At 40.5% G+C, this 23,247-nt stretch overlaps 1 protein-coding gene across 1 annotated transcript in view; it reads left to right on the top strand.

Moving 5' to 3' along the window:
• The window catches only part of LOC136875494 (male-specific lethal 1 homolog), a 153,549-nt gene that overhangs the window by 63,273 nt on the left and 67,029 nt on the right, over positions 1–23,247 (top strand). Inside the window, exon 5 of the mRNA XM_067149039.2 lies at positions 14,854–15,060. Within this exon, the coding sequence (XP_067005140.2) occupies positions 14,854–15,060 (207 nt within the window). The remainder of the gene's footprint in view (positions 1–14,853; positions 15,061–23,247) is intronic.

The raw sequence follows: 23,247 nt of genomic DNA, 5'->3' as shown, positions 1-23,247 counted from the left end.
TTATGACAGTGACCACTACCATCACTAGTCAGTTCGTTGCCATGGCAACTAAACAATCCACGTAAGTGATGCTGTGGTTAGCTTAGCAATAAACATCATAATTTGTGAATATCTTCATGGTTATGGCTTGTATGGTAAAAATATATATCAGCAAATTCTGTTGTTGAATTTTTTCCTTTGCAGGTATTTTCTAAAAAAGTTTTTTTTTTTTTTTTTTCTTCATAAATTAGTTTTGGCAGACTGTGAAGAGCCCAACAGTTACAGATTAAATGTTGAGTTTTGAGAAATTCTATTCAGCTGTTATCCCATGATGTTACAAGCAAAAATTGAATTAAACCTACACATGTCTTTTGTATACCCTAATCCAAGACAAGAGCACAGTATGAGGCAAAAATTTGAATTTTACAGACAAAATTATAATTTTATTTATATGCAGTAGATGGAGATACAAAACTTGGAAGGAAAGATGGGATCATATGCAAATTATGAAATACAGTGACCGGGTATTGTGATAAGATAAACATTTTTGTTTTTATTTATATATTTATTTATATATTTATTTATTTATTTATTTATTTATTTATTTATTTATTTATTTATTTATTTATCATATTTTCTTGCATAATTAACACATCTTTTTATTAAAATACAAGTGAAAAATTCAGGAGCATAAATTATTCAAGGAATTCAAATACACATTAACTTATTATTTACATTTAAAAGATACATCAAATATACCCAAAATTGGTTCAGCTAATTTGCAGTTATTGTCATTTGGTGTAAAATTATGGCATAAGATTTCTTCTGAACAGTCAAATAGGCAAGCTGGATAAGCATACAAAACAAAAGTTCATTACTGAAATGCAAAATCGAAGTTCATTTCTGGAACAAAAGTTCATTGTGTCTGGCTGTTGAGCAAGATTGTGCTGAGTCACTACGTAGTAGTAAGAAGAGTAACCATGCGACTTTTCCAAAGACGCAGCAAGAGTTGTTGATCCATGCTGTTTTTAATTGGCCTAGCACCAGTCGCACTCTTTCTAAAACAAATGTTAGTAGATGCCTTTTATTTCGGACCAGTGGGTTAAAAAATATATTTTCTGGGCACACTCTTAGACAATGAATTGGAGGTTACACTTGACCATATGTGACTGCGAGGAAGGAGGAATGAGTTTGACCGCCATTTTGAATCTGACAAAACTTTGACCAACTCAGGTGATTGATTGAGTCAAAACTCGAAGGTGCGAGCTTCAACATTCATGCACCTCAGCGCACTTAAAGATGCAGTTGCCTGTCCACTTTCTGACAGATTTTAAATTTGCCTTCATTACTAAGGAATTTCACGACTTTTTCCATTCCATAATTAGGCTATCACAAGACAAATATGCACCAGGCTAGTCAGCTTCACACATTTATGTTCCTAATCCAGATATAGGCTATCACATGACAAATATTCGCTGTGTACCCTTCACTGTGCCACTCAACACAAAATAAATTTCTACCGTCTGAATGCAATGCGAAATACAAACACAAACAGGCTCACAGTGTTATTCAGCAATCTCACTGCTGTCAGTGTCAAGTTAAACTGAACATTCCGGAGGCTAACAGCTTGCTCCCCGAAGGTGCAACTTATCCTGTGAAATTTAGGAATTCAAGAACATTTCCTATAATCACTCAACTATGGCGACGGCTTGTACCCGAGTTGGAAATCATGTTTCTCTATCAAGGGATGACAAATAACATTTTCAGGCCTAGGAAAAATGTAATCGTACTAAGCGTTATTAGCAAAAATCCGTGACGTGATAAGTGAGGTATTTTTGTATAGATTTAATATGATGAGAATTGGGACTTCAAATTTAAGACATACTAAGCGGGAAAACCTGTCAATGAGGAACGCACTAACGAGGTTTCATTGTATTCACAAGAAATACCGGTAGTATTCGGAGGGAGTGCAGAAGCATTTACAGTCACTTTGCAGCTCCTTTTATCTTTTCTACTTTTTACAAGTGGATCAGAAGTACACCATCATGAACACCTCAGTATGCCCGCCTCTAATATATTCTTTCCGAACAGTGTCTACTAACAAAATCCTGCAAGGATTCATCACAAATTTAGATATGATGAGAGGGACACTGAAAGAACTGTTACATTTGCCTGGCAAAATGCCCAATGATATGTGTACAGAAAATTCAAAGGCTTGTTCCTATTTTGTACAGCCTGGGAATTTTAGTGTTGCATTATATCAATACAGCTTGAAGATAACAACATCCTCAATACAACTACGTAGGAATTCTTCTCTCCTGACAGTCGTAGACTTAGGTATTACAGACTGTGAAAGAAGTGGCATTGTTCAGTTGACACAAGGAAAGTTATACTGGAGTTACAACTTTAGGCTTTCAAGAACTGGAATAAAGGAAAGGGAATAACCCTGTTCACGCAGCATAAACCAGTTAAGAAAAGTATTTGGGACCACAAGAACTTGACATGCTGTGAATGAAAAGGAGCAATCAAGATGACTGCAAATGTGTCAGCTGTACACTCTGTACTGGGCGGAACTTTTGACACTCGTGATCAAGATGACTACAAATGTGTCAGCTGTACTCTCTGTACTGGGCAGATCTCCTGACAGTCTTGATGCTGTCACAGAGAGATAGAAACACTTGTGCATGTCTTGGGATCCTGTCCACATGGTGAAATGCTGTGCAATATTTCCATCATATCAGGTCCTTGTTTGCCAGTGGTCTAAGATTAATAATGATGTTATTGGCTTTACGTCCTGCTAACTACTTTTACCGTTTTTGCAGACACAGGTGCCGGAATTTAGTCCTGCAGGAGTTATTTAATGTGCCAGTAAATCTACCAACACGAGGCTGATTTATTTGAGCACCTTCGAATACCACCGGACTGAGCCAGGATTAGTATCAAACCTGCCAAGTTGGGGTCAGAAGGCCAGCGCCTCAATTACCTGAGCCACTCAGCCCGGCGGTCTAAAATTAAAAGGTTACACAACCTATGAGAAGGTGCATGGTCTTTCGACTGACAGGAGGAACAGGCAAATAGACATTATCACCACTGAACCTGACACATCAGTGGGCTATGTAATACTGGCCTGTCCGGTTCGAGCCAAATTAAGGTAGTTGACTGTGAAAATAAGGCAAATTATGAAACCACAGTACATTATTTCAAAGAGAGTGCCTCTGTGGCTCAGGCGGCAGCATCGGCCTCTCACCGCTGGGTTCCGTGGTTCAAATCCTGGTCACTACATATGAAATTTGTGCTGGACAAAGCGGAGGTGGGACAGGTTTTTCTCCGGGTACTCCGGTTTTCCCTGTCATCTTTCATTCCAGAAACACTCTCCACTATAATTTCATTTCATCTGTCAGTCATTAATCATTGCCCCAGAGGAGTGCACGACAGGCCTCGGCAGCCGGCCGTGAGGTGTCAAGTTTAACCGTTCATCTCTCCAGGCATTTCAGAGATTGAACCTGGTTGTTGTGAGATCTACGTCCGTCTTGCATGCTGGCTTTCTTGATTTCAATCTCGGTTTAGAAAGACGTTTGACATCATGATGATCTGGAAGAGCATAATTTTCCGTGATCCTACACCACAAGCAAACAAGTGCTTGCTGTCTCCTAAGCTGGGGTGGAGCAATGTTACATAGTACAAGCAACCACTGGGAGGGAGTACAACACAGAGTACCAGAGATGATACACATTGTCTGACGAAGTTGAATATCCACTAGATGGCAGTGAACCAAATGCCTGCGCAATATTCAGCCAGGGAATATACAACAGCCAAAAACTTAAAAGTTAAGAAAAGATACAAAATTATAGATTCTGCATAAATCTCCAATATAACATCATTTGAATCTATTATAAGTATTATAATATATTAAGAAGGTCTGCATTGTGTTTCTGGACTCCATTTTGCTTTTCTCCCAAGTCCAGAGAAAAAATATTAAGAGACTTGAAATCAAGGAGGTAGAAAATCAAAGGTGCGAGAGGGGACACTGTTACCATCTTGTGACAGTATGATGAACTATCAAGATTGCTAGTACAGAAACAAAGTAAAATATCTTGTAAGCTTAATTAAACATATGTGAAATTGAAGATAAATACAGACAGAGAAACAGAAGCATCTCGTCTTTTAGGTGCAAGTATGTTGAGGGTAAACAATCAAAACTATCCACTCCATGCATTGAATGTTATTTGCATGTATGTTACGCTATCTTACAGTACTGCATCATCTGCGAAGGCTGTGGCATTAAGTTCTTCCATATTTCCTCATTATATTTATGTTTTTCATTATTTCTTCAATTAGTGTTATAAAGACTGTGATAATGCACTGTCTTGTTCTCGATTTGTTGTTGCACCTTAAACCGAGTGCCTCAGGAACTCTTATGGCAAGCACTAAATGCCCATTGAGTATAAGAAGTTTATTTTCAATGTGTGCAGCTTCTTTCTTAGCATCCTAATAAAAGGGATATCCATCAGAATCTTTAACCTCTTAACTGGGGAGTTTTCACCGAGAAACGAACATTTGTAGCGGGGAATATATTTTAACTGAAAATGAGTTAATTCGTCACACCCATTGGAATGATGTGGGTGATGAGTTGCCTTGTCACGCCCATTATGCTTCCGCGAATGACGAAGGAACTCGTCCCGCCCATTATGTGCTTCCGTGAATGACGACGAAACTCGTCCCGCCCATTATGCGTGCATGCCTTCTCAGAAGATGAGTTACCTAGCCTGCCCGTTTTGACATAAGTATGTCTTATGGCTGGTGGTCATCTGAAAATTTGTGGTGTGTAAATGAACGTCACAAAAGTTGTGACGGAAGTGTATAACCCTTTCAGCCGTGCAGGCTGTGATGTAAGGTATGGATCAATGATCATACAGTGTTACCTTGCAACCGTGCCGGCTATGTCTTATGGCTGGTGGTCATCTGAAATGAGCAGCCATTTATGGATGGCCATGACCAAGAGACATATTCATGACAATTTTATTTTCGCAAAGGGGAACGTGGCTTCTTTTGATTTGCATTTGTAACTAAGTAACAACCAATAAAACGATGTCACTGTTGTAATGAAGTACGTTATGAATTTGTTTTATAACAATATAGCAAGAAAAACAGCCAAAATTAAAAGTAAAGGAGTATACTGTACATGATGTTACAAAAAAAAGAATTTTAACAAAATCATTTCTTTTCAATGAGTTTCTATTTGCAGTGGTACACCTTGGAGCATGGAGCTGCACAAAGTCCAGCCTTGCAATCTGGGTACCAACACCAACTTCCTTTCCTAACACCTTTGTCATAACACACTTTGCACCTCCTTATCACGCACTTCTTTTGGTCACTGGAAGGGATGAAGTGTGGGAAACGCCTCTCTGTAAATTGTGTTGGCACTGGTTTCAATGATGGCCTTCCTACTTGGAGATTTCTCATTCTTTTGGCTGCTTCCTCAAGATTCTCTTGAACTGTCTGTTCACTTAGCTCAATCATAAAGTGGAACCTGTCTTTGGTTCCTCCGTTTTTCGTATACAGCTGGAAAGCATTGAAACAAACAATGTCTAGCAAATGCATGGACTGTTTGAAGTAGTACTTCTTTACTCTTTCTCGTGCAATAGGGTATACCTCCATTTGTCCATCGCTCTTATCTGCTCCACCATGTTCTTATTGTAGTCCCCTGCTGGCTTGGGATTTCATTCCACTTTGTTCCTTTTCTCTACGTCTATGAAGGTCTCGTCGTGAATCATACTAATCATAGTAACTTCCCTCTTATCTTTCCAGCGCAGGACCATAACCTTGTCCTTATATCTGGCAGTGTGCTCACCTTTCTTCAAGTGTTTATTCTTGAGAACATCAGGTACCCCAAGTTGATTTATACGCATCGTTCCCACCCTATCAGTGTCCATGCTACATAAAGTTTCAGCTAACTGAACACTGGAATACCAGTTATCGAGATACAATGTGTATCCTTTGTTCAGTAGTTCATGTGACAGTTCCAGGACTACTCTACTTGATACAGGAGTATTGGGATACAAGTTCCCAAAATCTGTCTCCTTCCCAGTATATATAATTAAATTCCAAATATATCCTGAACCACTCTCACAAAGAACGAACAGTTTGAAACTAAAGCGACTCCTTTTTGAAGGTATTATTTCTTCCACTGCAGCCTTCCTTTCCACAGCACTAGCAGTTCATCCACACAAATGTTTTCCTGTAGTGTATATAATTCTTGGCACTTCTTGCGAATTGGGTTCAAAACAGGCGAGATTTTGAGCAACTTCCCACTCATGTTGGCATCAAAAGTCTTATTATCAACAAAATGACAAAATTTCAATAATAATGAAAACCTTTTCTCACTCATTACGTTGTTGAAGAATGGTGTCGAGATGGAATCCCTGCTAGTAAAGTACAGTTCATAAGTAGGCTTCTTTATTATTCTTTGAAAAATGAGAATGAATAGGAATAACTTTATCTCTCGTTTGGTAGTTGGAGTCCAATCCCAAGTTTGCGACCGAGGCTTCAATACCGTATGCACTTCAAAAAATTGTTCTGCGTATTTATTTATCTGCTCACATGTTAACTTGATTAGATCCTCCTCTATAAATTGGCTAAAATAGAACAATAGGCTCGCTTTGTTGGAATCACTTACATCAATATGTATTTTACTGTCCAATACAAACGTAAAAGGAGCATGAGGATTACCTTGGCTATGCCAGTGCAAAGTGGCTGCATCACTTGTTATCGGCAAGCTAATATCTTCTCCCTCTTGTTCATTTTCAGAAGCAAGTTCACTGTCACTTTCACCACTTGTGCTATCATTGCTATCCAAAGAGTTGTCATCTAATTTGTCATCTGAATCAATGAGATGAATAGTTTCATCATCCAAACGAGTGCGCTTATCCATTATGTACGGAAAAAAATACAATGAAATATTAGTGCGCATTCTATTGCAGCAAGTCTCGTACCTACTGACATCTATAACGCGATCACAGAACTACACTAAACAACAATAAGAAAAGAGTTAACACGTCCCGCCCAGTAGATAACAATTTTCAAAGGCTGTAGACGAGTTAACTCATCATTACCCAATTGAGTATCAACTATTGGTAGACGAATTAACTCGTCACGCCCGGCTAAGAGGTTAATGGAGCAGTTTCCCATTGCCTTCTCCATCTACGCCATAGTCCTGGATTGCCCGCCTTTGGGAGTGGTTTCTCACTTCAAAGGCAAGAGGATTTCCTTAGGGCCAGTGGCATTTGTTAAATGGGGATTTCCTTATTCCTGGAGGTTCTTGGTCCCTGTAACAGCCAGCCACTTGTATATACAAAGGTACTGTATATGCAAGTGTTGCACCCTCTGTACTGCAGAGAGCTGAACTTCAGGACTTTCCCTTCATTGGGTCCAAAATGTAACTGACGTTTCCTGGGTTCTCCAATACTTCAAGAGAGGAAAACAATCTGGAGCGTAGAAACTTATGTGTTTGATACCTAGACCCGTGGAGCAACAGAGGCTTTTGAGATATGGTGCTGGATGAAAGTGATGAAGATATCTTGGATAGAGAGAGTAACAAATGAAGAAGTACTTGCATGAATAGCTGAAAAGAAGATATTGTCAAAAACAGTTGCGGAAAGAAAAAATGTCATGGTTGGTCATCTGCTGCAAAATACAAGGTGGTTCACAACGTTACTTGATGGAAGGATTGAAGGGTGTAATTTTAGGGAAAGACTGAGACAAGAGTTTTATGGATGAGGTCATGGCCAGAAAACAATAAAAAGATCTAAAGATACTGGCTTCTGAATGGAAGAATTTGCCGGGCCACCAACCTATGGGTCGAGGAGATGAAAAAGGAGCAGCTCTTTACCAAAACATCACCAGTAGAGTGAAGTGCAGAGCTGAGACTTCACCTCCTTTCAACAACAGAGGTGGTGTTTGCCAAGGCTTGGTTTTATCGCTTTTTTTTTTTTTTTTTTTTTTTTTTTTTGTGACCATGGTAACAACAGATATCCAGCACTAGTGGAATCTTTTGAATCTCAATAATATCTTGTTGGCAAGTAAGACACTTCAAGACTTAAAGCAGCAAATACAAATATGGAAAGACTGCTTTAGTGTACAGTATATAGAATAAGAATGAACATGTCCAAAACTGCAGTGTGGTAAACAAACAGATGGATCTGTCGATGGACGGTACTCACTAAGGTCTCTGGATTGAAGCATTTGGGCTGATACATATCAGATGGAGACATTTATGGAAGTTTGAATGAAAACAAACACAGCCTGGGCTAATTAGTGATTGGTGACCAAAGCTACATACAGTCAAAACATTCTAATATAGCTGAAATCCAAAACCTATCGCACTGTGATCAGTCTGATGGCATTATATATGGTCGAATGCTGGCCGGTAACTAATAGCTGTAAGCAAATGGTTCCACATCACAAAATTAGGATACTGTATGTACTGATATTTTGGCATTACAAGAGTTGACCCTGTTGCTATGGCGTGGTATCAGTACCTGAAGAAATGTAGGATGATATGAGTGTATACTATGAAGTAGCGAGAACACAGTGGCAGGTGACTAGGAAACAGTGGCTTGACCAAATGAAAGAAGATGTACAAGGGATCAGTGTCAATAAGTACAATGCTGCAGATTATTTAGTAAAGAGACTAATATGCAGAAGGACCAACCCTGCTGTCAGGACAACATTTAGACTAGAGAAAGAAGAACATATTTATATCTGGCTCCTTGGCTGATTGGTCCACATATTGGCCTTCACTTCAGAGGGCCCTGGGTTTGATTCCCAACTGGCCTAGGGATTTTATCATCATCATCATCATCATCATGAATTCCTTCCAGTGAGCCAGTAGGATGTTTAAGAACAATGTGCTTCCATTTGTTATGGTCCTGGTATGCTTCTTTTTTCTCTAGGGCATCCCATGTTTCTCCTCTCTTCTCTAGGTCTTCTCTTATCTGATCTAACCACCTTTTTCTAGGGTGTCAAATTGGTCTTCATCCTGGAACGATCTTTTCAAAATACTTCTTGGTGTTCGAGTCACCTGCATCCTCTTAACGTCTCCTAGCCAATTCAGCCTTGCAGCACTCGGCCTTTCTTCCATGGTCAGGTTGACCTGCAGGTCTCTTTGTATCTGATCTTTCCTATTTCTGTCCTGCCTTGTTTTCTGTACAGCTAATCTAAGGAACTTCATAACAATGGCGTACAGTTGAATGTATGACTCAACTCTCCAGACTAAGTGTCATGATGGACAGGAGATAAGTCTTAAACAGGGTCCGTTTAGCCCTCTGAGGAACTCCCTTGTTCCATACTGTGTTCTATATTTGATGGAAGAAGTTGGATCCTTTTTGCACCCTGTTCAACACTTTGTTTTTGGCACTTCTGTCATTTGATATTGTACTCCCCAGATATTTAAAAGTAATCACACATTCAGTCTTCTCTCCCTTGAGGGTGAGGTTACAAGGTGTATTTGTCCTGCTACCTTTCAGTACCATTGCTTTGCTCTTTCTCACAGTTAATTTATATTTTTTAAACTTGGTGTTCCAAAGATCCAGTCTCCTATGAATATCTCTCTGTTTCTCCCCAAATGGCAATATCATCAGCAAAAACAAATACATTAAGATCCTCCTTATCTATTTCTTTGAGTTTGTTTATAATAGTATCCATGAGTGAAATGAAGAGCAATGGGCAAAGAGAACTCCCTTGTTGGACACCTCTTCTTGTTTTAAACCAGTGAGATCTTCCATCTCCTACTTTCATACTACTTTCACAACCATCATACGAAAGTAATCCCAAAAATAAGGTCTCCTATTTTTTTTATAAATACTGTAATGGTTATAGCGTCCGCCATGCCAACTTGGTATGGGCCTGACTCGTCACCATATTCGGCCCACCCCCTTACTTCAACCCCGCCAGTCACGAGTAGCACTTAAGTGCTAGGCCAGCCCCACTCACTTCCGCCCACAGTCCCGTAGCAGAGGAGTATGGAAATGACTCCACGATTAATCTGGAGTCTTCATCTCGCGAGGTTCCTGGATCCATCGAGCATCTGGACTATTCTAGAAGGGCCAGCGCAGGTATATAAGAGAGGAACGACCTGACTGCAGTTACTGAGTGAGTGAGTGAGAGCGAATTGAGTTCACTGGTATCCTGGGCTGGGGATGTCAGCCTGTTGGAATATCTGCCTGTTGGAGTTGAGGACTCGTTCCTGTTTCCCTGATGTCGTGTGCGTGAGTCTCTTGGATCCGGCTGCTGGAGAAGTACTTTGGGGGTTCTGGAGCAGCGCGAAGGGAGAACACTGGGTGACGACGTGTACAGACTGCGGACGGAGTTTGACGGATTAAGTGAACAGCAGATACTGTCGTGACCTGTGTGGACTGCCGTGATATCGGACTAGCGTGCTACTGTGCGGACTGACGTCAAAGGAGTGAATGTGTAGCCGTGCAGCGTGGAACCTTGTGTGTGAATGTAGACCTGTGTAGGGTGAGAAAAAGCGAGAAACTAAGGAAGAGAGAGAGCGCGAACCGTGTACTTGTGTAAGTTGTAAGCGCGCGCGCGCTCTCTCTCTCTCTCTGCGCGTGTGTGTGTTTTTTAACAAATCTTAGAAATAGAATGCTCCCACCAGGTTCTGTACTCCTTTATTTACTTATTTACCCTGCCAAAACGTCGCAATACATAGACCTGTTTATTTCTACAATGGTTTACATCATTTTACAGCTTGTACATTTAGCTATTTTTCTCCGTGTCACCATTTCAGCCGATGCATTTTTGTAGATGCTGTGACTTTTTTGTATGCCCATGTCATACCAGCTTGCCGCCATGGTGTTCAGGAAGTTGTGAACCTCATCTTTCACCTGATCGTCAGTGCTGAATCGCTTTCCAGCCAAATGTTCTTTCAACTTTGGGAACAAATGATAGTCACTGGGCACCAAGGCGGGACTATAGGGTTGGTGGGTGATGATGTTCCACTAAAATTGTTGCAGGAGAGCAATGGTTTGCCGGGCGAGTCCAGGAAAGCCTTGTCATGAGAATGTTTACGCCCTTGCTACACATTCCTCTTCTCCGGTTCTGAATTGCCTGTCTGAGATTTTTCAGGGTCTCACAGTACCTGTCGGCGTTAATTGTGCTCCCAGCGGGCATAAAGTCGACCAACAATACCCCTTTTCGATCCCTAAACACAGTTGTCATGACTTTACCGGCAGACTGTGTTTGCTTGAATTTCCGCGGCTTTGGTAAAGAGGGATGCCGCCACTGGCGTGATTGTTGTTTGGTCTCAGGTGTAAAGTGGAATGCCCAGGTTTCATCACCCGTGACAATTGAGTCCAAAAAGTTATCCTGTTCGGCTGCAAAGCGTAGAAGAAATGCGCGGGAAGAATCAACTCCTTGCCGCATGTGGTCTTCAGTCAGCATGCGTGGCATCCATCTTGCGCACACCTTCCGGTATTTCAACTTTGCCTTTAAAATTCTGTGAGGGGCGTTTCGGGAAACCTCAGGAACCAAAGTGCAGAGATCATCCAGGGTAATCCGCTGATCTTCATGCATGATTTGCTCAACCTTCATGACTGTCTTGACGCAAATTGGCGGTCTCCCGCTCCTTTGTTTGTCGTGAATTTCAGTCCGACCGACTGCAAACTCTCTACACCACTTACGAACATTTTTGACATACATGTATGACTCACAATACACTTCCGTCAATTGGCAATGGATTTCAATCGGTTCAATACTTTTTGCGTTCAAAAACCGAACAACTGGGCGCACATCACACTTGGCGGCAACATGCAACGGATGCTCCATTCTCAGCGGCTGCCAAGCTGAGACTGTGTGCCTCAGCGTGGCGTGCACGTGATTATATGCGAGCGCGGGAAACACTCTTCACAATATTGTGACCAACAGTCACACGAACAGAGTTCTGTATTTATTTTTTTTAAAAAAAAGACCTTATTTTTGGGATTATCCTCGTACATCATCTGAACTTTTCTGATTGGTGCTTGTGAGGTGTTATGTTTTTCTTAACATACCCATATTTTTCCTCTCTCCACCCTGTCATATGCTTTTTCCAAATCCAAAAACACTATTATCAAGTTCTTCCGTTTTTTCCCCATGTTAATTCTGCCGCTCGTGTACTGGGTGTTTGTGTTTGTCTTACACTTTTCATCTACAGTACGTACCAGTGTTGGCTACTGAATGCATGATTCGAAGCAGTGCATCGATTCATTCAAGTGTCCCAGTGAATCGATTCACAGGAACGAAGAGCTGACGGCACACGATTCGGCCTACTCCCAGCGGACAGTGCTGAGTGGCGTACTCGCTGGACGTTGACGGGGAGCCGAGGTTCCGCTGCAGTGAGACAGTGAATCATGGCACATCGAAATAATCATGAACGAGCCCGGCTCAGTGAGACACAAGATACACACGGCTCCTTATCAGCTCACTGGACACGCGGAGAGCTGAGCTTCCGCTGCGGCGAGACATACAGTGAGCCAATGCACACCGAAAGAATCGCGAACAAGCGCGGCTCAGTGACACACAAGATACACACGGCTGCTTATAGGCTCACTGGACACTGGCGAAGAGCCGAGCTTCCGCTGCAGTGAGACATACAGTGAGCCATGGTACACAGAAAGTATCGTATGCTATAATGGACTCTCGAACTCAGCTCATTTGAAAATAATACCCATTTGCATTCACTGTCCTCTTTTTACAGGGAGGTTTAAATAATAGATGGATTTATTTGCAGTGTTAAAAAGGTAGTCAAAACATAATTCTGAAGTAGCTAGTAATTAGGTAGGCTATTAGGTTATACTATTTATTAGTTTAATGAATCTTAGTATTATAACTTGGTTGACATTTGACAATTAAACTCGACTCTAGCCTGCCCTATGACTATGAGTCATGCTCATGACCACTCAAAAGTACCTGTTTTATATTGGGAAGAACGGCTCAGTATTCTCTCAGTTCATATGTCACATCGTTGCACAAGACTTCAATCATATGTGGACAGACGTGTTGAATCAGAAAACTAGCGGGCTACTGTACATCTCGGGTAGCCTATACAAAATATGACGATTTAAAAAATCCTCAGCTGATGGAAAAAAATACATATTTTCTAAAATGACTGAGTGAGTTGTCGTGCGGTTAGTATCGCGTAGCTATGCACGTGCATTCGGGGGTGGCGGGTTCGAATCCCACCGTCGGCAGCCGTTAAGATGGTTTTCCGTAGTTTCTCCATTTTCACACCAGGAAATGCTGGGACTGTACCTTAATTCAGGCCATGGCTGCTGCCTTTCTAATCCTAACCTTTCCCACCCTGCGTCGCCGGAAACCTTCGATGTATTAGAGCGACTATCATTTTTTTCTAAGAAAGGAGTTCATAGTATGAAGACCAGATGGCAGCTGTGAGCACTGAATACTGTTGCTGCTGTCTTACCAGCACATATTACACAGATGCAGTAGGAGCAGTGACTAATGTGCCGTGAATCGGATCACTGTATCGATTCAGTAACGTGAACGGAATCAAATTAATCGATTCAATAAAATGAATCGAATGTCCCATCACTAGTACGTACAGCACACCACACTGCCAAATGCTACAGAAACATACAGTTAGTGAATACATCCCTTCACATAGGGTTGGCATCAGGACATCCAGTCATAAAACTGAGTCAAATCTGCATCAAGTGCAGTCTCCGATAAAATGGGGAAAAGGCTAGGAAGAAGAAAATTTATATACTGTTCCCTAGTAATTACCCCTCTACTGTCCCCGTGTGCAAGTGTACTTCCACTTCAACGTCCAGTTGGCTACTGGCATCCACTAAACTCAAACATGCTTGAGTTGGTGGCCGCCAGAGGGCCAGTAACAGGGTCATGTGACCTAGTGGCAGCCAGTATTGAACATGTCTTAAAAGGTACTGGCCGCCAGTAGATTGCTAGACTGTTGAAGGTAGAACTACTTTTGTGATTCACTTTACGTATTTACTTTCGTTGCAAAATGTGTTCACAATCTGAAGAAGCGAAGACTAAACCAACTGCTAATGTAAAATGGGTACATTTATAGAAACTTACATTAACTATGAACTGTTATGGAACGTTTGTCATTCTGATTATGCCAACAAGGCGAAGAGGAAGAGTTCAAAGATACAGTCAAAGTGTGAATTAATAGGACTAGGGGTCACATTTCCCAACTTTAGTTTTCTGAGAGCACATATAGAGACTATGAATGCCACGTACGGAGGTGAACTCCTGAAAGTGAGTGAATGAAAAGGAAGTGGAGCAGGCACTGATGACATCTGTGTACCCTATTTTTGGTAAATATTTCTTTAAGCTCCTCGCTTAAACTACGTACAATATCACTTATAGCCTCATCAACAGCTTCCTCTTATTCTTCATCAACCTCCTCCATGTTCTCACACATCCTCTGACAATGTTGCACCCCCAACTTTCACACAAAAGCTAGCTGTTGGCTGCCACTAGAAGCCGTCACTGCCCTCGTGTGTAAGACTACTGTCCGGCCATTTCACTCGCTGCCACTTCTAGCTGCCAGTACTGGCCACCACTGCTATCCCCATGTGCAGGGGGCTTTAGGTACATGTTACGTAAAGATTTTTTTTTTTTTTTTTGTTATATCTGTATAGAAAATTTAAGATTTGATCATTTTTACCTGCAGTTGATATATTTCTAATTATGCTTTGAGGCTGTTCCCTTATCATCCAATGACCTAACTAGAAATTATAAACTGTTGTTTTGTTTGACAAATGTCTCCTATTACTTTTCTTTCTTTCTAGTCTTTTATTGTCATTTTCTTTCATAATATTTTATTGTCATTGTGTATGTTATTTTTAGGTGGGATGTTCAAAGGATAAGAGAACAACGGCAAATAGAGAGATTAAAATCCCGTGAGCAAGCAGCTATGCGGAAAGACTCCCGGCACCATGATGACGAGCCTTTAGCATCGCTTTGGCCTCAGGTGGATGATGCACAGTACCTGGAAGTGGGTGATACAATCCCTGTAGCTGCTTTTGGATTGCCCATTACGAAGTTTACCGCCAGGTATATTTGGTGCTGCATTTTATTCATACTTTGTTTCAATTCCAATTTCCTTATGCATGAACAGAATAAGAATCATATAAAAAAAGATGAAGGAACACAGACAGGATGCATTGCACTTCAGCAGAGATTAATTTCTGACTTCAGGTAATACAAAATAGCTGCCCTATTTATATTAAGCAACTTTGTTACATTGTATTATGTTATTGATTTCGTGTGAATGTTAGATTTATAGTACAGTTCAAGATATATACCTGTATCCCACTTGTATAGAAAAATGTCAAGTTTTTAAAAATAGGTAAGTAGAAGTTGGATCAGTAAAATCTGGAAATTCTCAAACTGCATTACAGCCTAACTTGATGCAGTGATGAATTAACAATTCTGAAATAATACTGGACTTACAAATATAACACACATAACCTAGACCTGGATTTTGTTGACCTAACATGCTCAAAAAGTGATCCATAGATTGGCCTACAAATATTAACCAAAATTACTCAAAAACTGTAAGAAAAAGCTAAAAAAAATTGAAAGAAGGTATTCGTTTACTGAGAAATGTACTTTTGGCACATGTCTAAAAGAATCTAAATAATAATACAGTATGATCCATTTGAGATGTGAAATGAGTAAGTCATTATATACAAGAAAACATTCTAATTTTTTACCTGTTAGTGGTATCTACGTGTGTAGGAGTGTCACGAGTTTCATGCCCAACACATTAGCACTCAACACGGCCACCATTGCAGTCGTGGCATAGATCATACCAGGCAGACGAATTGCGTCATGTGGCATACAGCATCTCTGGAGTGATGTGTGCAAAGACCACTGTAATCTTGAATCAAAGAACGGCTTCGTTCTGTGGTCTTTGTCCATACACCACTGACTTGATGTACTCTCACACGCAAAAGTCTGGAGGCGTTAAGTCCATGCTCTTTTGTGGGCCATGGTATGGGTCCACCAACGATGGTTGAATGTCTCATTAAAGCCCAGTGTGGCAAATCGCCGATATGTTGAAAGATAATGGTCTTCATTACCCCCATCTTGCTCTAATTGACAGAGTGTAGACTCTTGGAGCATAACTTGTTAATTAACAGCATGATCAGTTTCCTCCACAAACAAGAACGGGGTGTAGATATGCTGACTTTAGGACTGGCTGGTCCCAGTTTGTAGGAAACACATGGATTCTCAGCTCCCAAACTGATAGCGGTATAAGTTTTGACTCAGCCAATAACAGGAAATTTGGCTTCGTCCATAAACATCATGGTAACTATTGATCATATGCTATCTCCTTCTTGCACATCATGTTTATAAAGTTTGAGACTGGTTGAGTAACTACGTTGCACCAATGCCTGCTGGCACTTTGCTTGCGTTATCGATACTGTTACGAATAAAACTCCATCTGTTTGGTTACTCTAATTTATTTCAGGATGACCTAATAAGTGCACACACACATATTTACACACACACAATTCTAACCAGTTATGAATGACCACACTAATTATAAGTCTATTCGCAAGTCCCTCTACCTTGTGGCATAGCAGGGGTCCAGCTCGTTCCTTTACCTGGGATGCTAATCTTTACTTTCACTTTCCCAAAGTCCAGTCACCTCCTACAGCCACTGTGCGTAGACAGCTGGATTTGAACACAGTGTCACTGGCTATACAACACACGACGATGTTCGTTGGTTCGACTCCACTTATACTTCACACAGTCTCATGCAGTGAGCAACCAAACAACTCAACAGGATTCAACAGCATTACAATACTCACAACAGTGAACATTAACACAGGTCCCTTTACCTTCACGCTCGCGACCCCTCCCTGACTCACGCAGAAATACACAAACACACAGTATAGTCTTTTGTTCCGTCGATCCAGTCCGCGCACTCACTGGTCTCTCCGACACCACAACAACAGCTCCTCGTTCAGACCTCGGTGGGACACTGGTGACAGCCAACACCTTTGTCGCCCTCAGCCCAGCCACCGAACCCCAACTCGCTGAGTGTCACACTGACTCCCCCTCAGGGTCCAACTCTGACTGACTTTTCTCGGGGCTAGTCTCCCTTTTTATAGCTCGCGTAATTTGATCCAGAAATTTCACGAAACTCACTGAAGGCAGAACACTCCCCTTGAATCTCAAAGAAATTCACAGGTAAGCTGGCTTCCGAGAACAATACACGGAAGGGCCAGCCCCACCCCACAGGCTGGCTGGGAGATTCCAGGTCGTCTGAGTTACCAGTGCCTTCCTGGAAATGCCGAAAGGAGCTACCATGGGACTGGCACGTAACAATACATTTTGAGGTACCATCCGAAAGTCTTATGATACGTACTGTATGGAACGTGATTCTCTGGTAGACAAGGAGTTTTGCAAGTTCTATGGACCGTGAGTCATGGCTTTCCGAATATCTTCCTCGCTGTTCCTGTTACGCACTCTTCTATGTGCGTGAGGCATAGGCAGACCATTGGCCAGGAACATGTTGTGCCATTTTCACAACGTCCCAATGTGAAGGGGTGCAGTATCAGTTGTACCAGCATCTTGAAAGCTTACTGGGTCCATGTAACGCTAAAAGATTTCACGTTCCATACGACGCTCATGCACTGTTCCAATAGATGTAGACGTTGATTCCCATAGGGAACCTAAAATATTTGTCCTGAATGAGTAAATTTATAATACCAATATAATGGTCCGTTATTGGACATTATAAATTTTCCAGCTAACTCATTCTTGGTTGCCTGCGTTTCGCCCTTGTGTGCTAAGCTAGGCTCGTCAGTTGGGACTTAGCACACCACCCAAGACGCAAGGCTAGTGCATACTGTGGAGGCCACTGCATAGGCTATTTGAAGCCACTGACGAGCCTAGCTTAGCACACGAGGGCGAAACTCAGGCAACCAAGAATGAGTTAGCTGGAAAATTTATAATGTCCAATAACGGACCATTATATTGGTATTATAAATTTACTCATTCAGGACAAATATTTTAGGTTCCCTATGGGAATCAACGTCTACATCATTTGATGGCCAGGCAGGCATCTATTTTTGGAAATGAGACATAGCTCTCATAGTGCATTGGCACTGCTGGTGGCTTCAAATAGCCTATGCAGTGGCCTCCACAGTATGCACTAGCCTTGCGTCTTGGGTGGTGTGCTAAGTCCAAACTGACGAGCCTAGCTTAGCACACGAGGGTGAAACGCAGGCAACCAAGAATGAGTTAGCTGGAAAATTTATAATGTCCAATAACGGACCATTATATTGGTATTACTGTTCCAATAGACTACCATGTTTGTTTGTCATGAATGCTTGCGCCGTCATGCGGCTCCAGTATAGAAACCTCCACTCTTCCAAAATTTCCGACCTTCCTGCTCATATTGCAACAAACTGCTCTGAATTATGTACATTAATCCCGTATATATTACGGTTTACTTTTCTGACATCTCAAAAGGATCACCTGGTATATTCCCAGTCCTTCCAAGTTTCGCATGTATTTCTTCCTGTAAAATCGCTGAATAGCTACATGCTATCGTTACAATAGCATTCCACAAGAAAAATATCTGGGGGAAAGAAAGAAATCATTGCTGGGTAACGTAACGCAATATCGATCAACAACATTCCTCACTGTGCAACTTAGTGTTCAGTACTTACCTTATTCTGTGTTGCAATAGATGACAGTCACCCTGTGCAGGTTTTCTAAGGTAAAGATCATCAGTTTTCTGCCATCATTTTCTTGTACAGCTTTAGGTGGTTTTACTTTCGGCATTCTCAACGCAACAAAAGATTAAGTTCGGACTCTCTCTTTCTCTCTAAGGGTCGTACAGAGATACTTCCAAAGTTCCCAACTAAAGTGCTTCTGTGTCACCTCCACAAATTACTGGAAAGAATGATTCTAAAGCCCATTTCACTTGTGATATTAACCCATTACCAGGGGCTGGAAAACTTAGCATTTGTGATGACTGCAAATTTTTGTTTTACGAGTTAAAAATCCTTTTTTTTTAAGGTATGAAACACTGTTTCCAAAATTTAAAATGCAACAATATGCTAATTTCAGCTGAGAATTTAACAAATACGTGCAAATTTGAAGCTGATTCATTATAAATGTGCTTTTGTTTTTTGCAAAAACCATGTTTTTGACAAAAATTCTGAAAACTTAATTCTCATCCATCTCATTCAACTGAATTAACTGATTACTTGTCGATTTATACAACCATCCGATGACCTTTTTTATCAATTTTTACTGAGAAAGGATATCTGCAAGGTGTTAGATGTGTGTTATTGTTTCTTCCCGTCATTTCTGTTTTCAGATTACTTTTTTCTTTTTTCTATTATTACTGAGAAATTACGTCAGCATGAGACAGTTTCTTGATAAACGTGTGATTGAGAATTGTGTTGATGGGACTGAAATTTTTGGACGGTTGATCTGGAAAATCGTTCCTTCGATGAACAGGTAATGCAGGATTTTTACAAAGTGATTTAATTAGGATGCTCACGGGACCACGTAATTTGAATGAATAATATGGGAAAACCTAGTTTCCAGGAATGTATAATTGAGGAAGTGAGGAAGAGTTTGAATGTGACAGTGATGATGAAGCCCAGCCTGCCTGGGGGAAAAAAAAAGGCAAAGGAAGAAGATTGGAATTGGAGAACAGGTGATAAACAATCCAAATAAAGTTTTACAGAATTTTCTGGACTAAATCCCCATTAGAAACAGGAGCCCCCCTTCCGACCCCTCCCCTCTAAGCATTTTCAGCACATGGTTCACGACTCTTTATAGGATGAAATAGTAACCGAAACAAACAATTTTGCTGATCATTTTTTTGCAGTAAATCCCACCACATCCCATTTGAGCGAGTGGTTTCCCACAACACCAATTGCTTTATGTATTCTCGTGGCTCAAATAGGGAAACCCACCCTACAATCATATTGGTCCATCCGAAAGTCGGTACTCACTCCTTTTTATTTGAAATAATGCCGTTCAAAAGAATTGTAACCCTTTCTAAATTTCTACATTTCATAAACAATGAAACCCTCATGGAAAATGACAGGTTCAAAAAAATTACACCCATTGTAAACCATTTGCTACAGAATTTCAGATATGTTTACCATACAGAGCAGGATATAGCAGTAATGAAAATCTAGTAAACCTTAAAGGAAGATTGTGCTACATCAAATTTAATCCACAGAAAAGGGCCTCAGTTGGCATAAAAATTGAAAAATTTGTGAGTCTGACAGTGGATACTGTCTGCAGTTTTCTATTTATACAGGAAAAAACCCAGCCCAAGCGGAAGTGACTGGAATGTTGTTGAGTGAAACTATAGTCATGCAACTTACGGAACCATGTCTTGGCAAGGGGCACAGAGTTTGTTGATAACTTCACCATCCTTGTTCCTAAATTTGTCTTCCAAGAAAACAAATGCAGAATGAACAGTGCATGTCAATAGAAAAAATATGCCAGAAGAGTTCAGGTTGGGGAAAATGGAGAAGAGGAAGACCATGTTTTTGTATTCACACAATATGATGAGACTAAAATGGATGGACAGGAAAGTTGTCACTGTTCCAACCACTTGACATGAAAAATACAAAATTAATCGGCACAGGCAAATGAGGTAGAAAACCAATATTGCAATCTCAAAATCAAATTTATTTATTTATTTATTTATTTACAGAGTTTACGCCCACATTGGAGCACTTAAATCAGACTAAAACAAATTTGTCTTCCTTTTCTTCTCCCAAAATGTCTTGAGTCTGGTTGACCTGGCTGCCCTCTTCGCATCCATTATAACATATTGTTTCCTCTGTACAGTGGTCAGAGGAAGCCTGATGCATTTATTCTTCAAAATACTTTTCTCGCCTCTGTTTTCTATGGTTTGCATGGTAATATTCAACTCCTACAAATCACTTTGGACTTCTTTAAACCAATTGTTTTTTGATTTACTATTCCAAAAGTAATTAAATAATTGTTTTAAAACTCTGTTATCACTTAGTCGAAATATATGACAAAAAAAGGCAATTCTTCTTTTTCTCATCGTGTCTGTGATGGACTCACTTTCCCGATAGATAACCTCATTCGGCAACAATCTCCACTGTCCATCCACCTGATGTTTCTTGTTTATGATCGTCCTGAGTATCCTTCGATCAACTCTTTGTAAGCGTTCTGTTGTTGATCTAGTATTGAGTTTAAATAATGTTTCACAAGCATAAGTTGCTTCTGGTTTAATAACAGAGTTATAATGCCTAAATTTAGCATTAATCGAAAGACATTTCTTTTTGTATGTAGGCCAAGTTATCCGTTGTGCCTGCATGAATGGTATAGATAAACAGAATCGGCACTTGTCATCTTTCCCTGTAATGTGTAGGTATGATAAGTCATGTAAGAAAAAATTATTTTATCTATTGGATGTTGCAATATTTAATATCTGTGGAGTCACGAGAATGAAACAGCACTTCACAGAATTTAGAGTCCCATCAGAACGAATCCTTGAGAGCGTTGTGCTTCCTGACTATATGAGACACTCAATATCAATCAATACTGATCTGCATTTAGGGCAGTCGCCCAGGTGGCAGATTCCCTATCTGTTGCTTTCCTAGCCTTATCCGAAATGATTTCAAAGAAATTGGAAATTTATTGAACATCTCCCTTGGTAAGTTATTCCAATCCCTAACTCCCCTTCCTATAAATGAATATTTGCCCCAGTTTGTCCTCTTGAATTCCAACTTTATCTTCATATTGTGTTCTTTCCTACTTTTATAGACGCCATTCAAACCTATTCGTCTACTAATGTCATTCCACGCCATCTCTCCGCTGACAGCTCGGAACATACCACTTAGTCGAGCAGCTCTTCTTCTTTCAGTTCTTCCCAACCCAAACATTGCAACATTTTTGTAACACTACTCTTTTGTCGGAAATCACCCAGAACAAATCGAGCTGCTTTTCTTTGGATTTTTTCCAGTTCTTGAATCAGGTAATCCTGGTGAGGGTCCCATACACTGGAACCATACTCTAGTTGGAGTCTTACCAGAGACTTATATGCACTCTCCTTTACATCCTTACTACAACCCCTAAACACCCTCATAACCATGTGCAGAGATCGGTACCCTTTATTTACAATCCCATTTATGTGATTACCCCAGTGAAGATCTTTCCTTATATTAACACCTAGATACTTACAATGATCCCCAAAAGGAACTTTCACCCCATCAACGCAGTAATTAAAACTGAGAGGACTTTTCCTATTTGTGAAACTCACAACCTGACTTTTAGCCCCGTTTATCAACATACCATTGCCTGCTGTCCATCTCACAACATTTTCGAGGTCACGTTGCAGTTGCTCACAATCTTGTAACTTATTTATCACTCTATAGAGAATAACATTATCCGCAAAAAGCCTTACCTCCGATTCCACTCCTTTACTCATATCATTTATATATATAAGAAAACATAAAGGTCCGATAACACTGCCCTGAGGAACTCCCCTCTCAACTATTACAGGGTCAGATAAAGCTTCACCTACTCTAACTCTCTGAGATCTATTTTCTAGAAATATAGCAACCCATTCAGTCACTCTTTTGTCTAGTCCAATTGCACTCATTTTTGCCAGTAGTCTCCCATGATCCACCCTATCAAATGCTTTAGACATGTCAATCGCGATACAGTCCATTTGACCTCCAGAATCCAAGATATCTGCTATATCTTGCTGGAATCCTACAAGTTGAGCTTCAGTGGAATAACCTTTCCTAAAACCGAATTGCCTTCTATCGAACCAGTTATTAATTTCACAAACATGTCTAATATAATCAGAAAGAATGCCTTCCCAAAGCTTACATACAATGCATGTCAAACTTACTGGCCTGTAATTTTCAGCTTTATGTCTATCACCCTTTCCTTTATACACAGGAGCTACTATAGCAACTCTCCATTCATCTGGTATAGCTCCTTCGGTCAAACAATAATCAAATAAGTACTTCAGATATGGTACTATATCCCAACCCATTGTCTTTAGTATATCCCCAGAAATCTGATCAATTCCGGCCGCTTTGCTAGTTTTCAACTTTTGTATCTTATTGTAAATGTCATTGTTATCATATGTAAATTTTATTACTTCTTTGGCCTTAGTCTCTTCCTCTATCTCGACATTATCCTTGTAACCAACAATCTTTACATACTGCTGACTGAATACTTCTGCCTTTTGAAGATCCTCAC

The sequence above is a fragment of the Anabrus simplex genome, chromosome 6 (genome assembly GCF_040414725.1).
Source record: "Anabrus simplex isolate iqAnaSimp1 chromosome 6, ASM4041472v1, whole genome shotgun sequence".
Classification (NCBI taxonomy): domain Eukaryota; kingdom Metazoa; phylum Arthropoda; class Insecta; order Orthoptera; family Tettigoniidae; genus Anabrus; species Anabrus simplex.
This window is presented reverse-complemented; position numbering and strand designations above follow the sequence as displayed.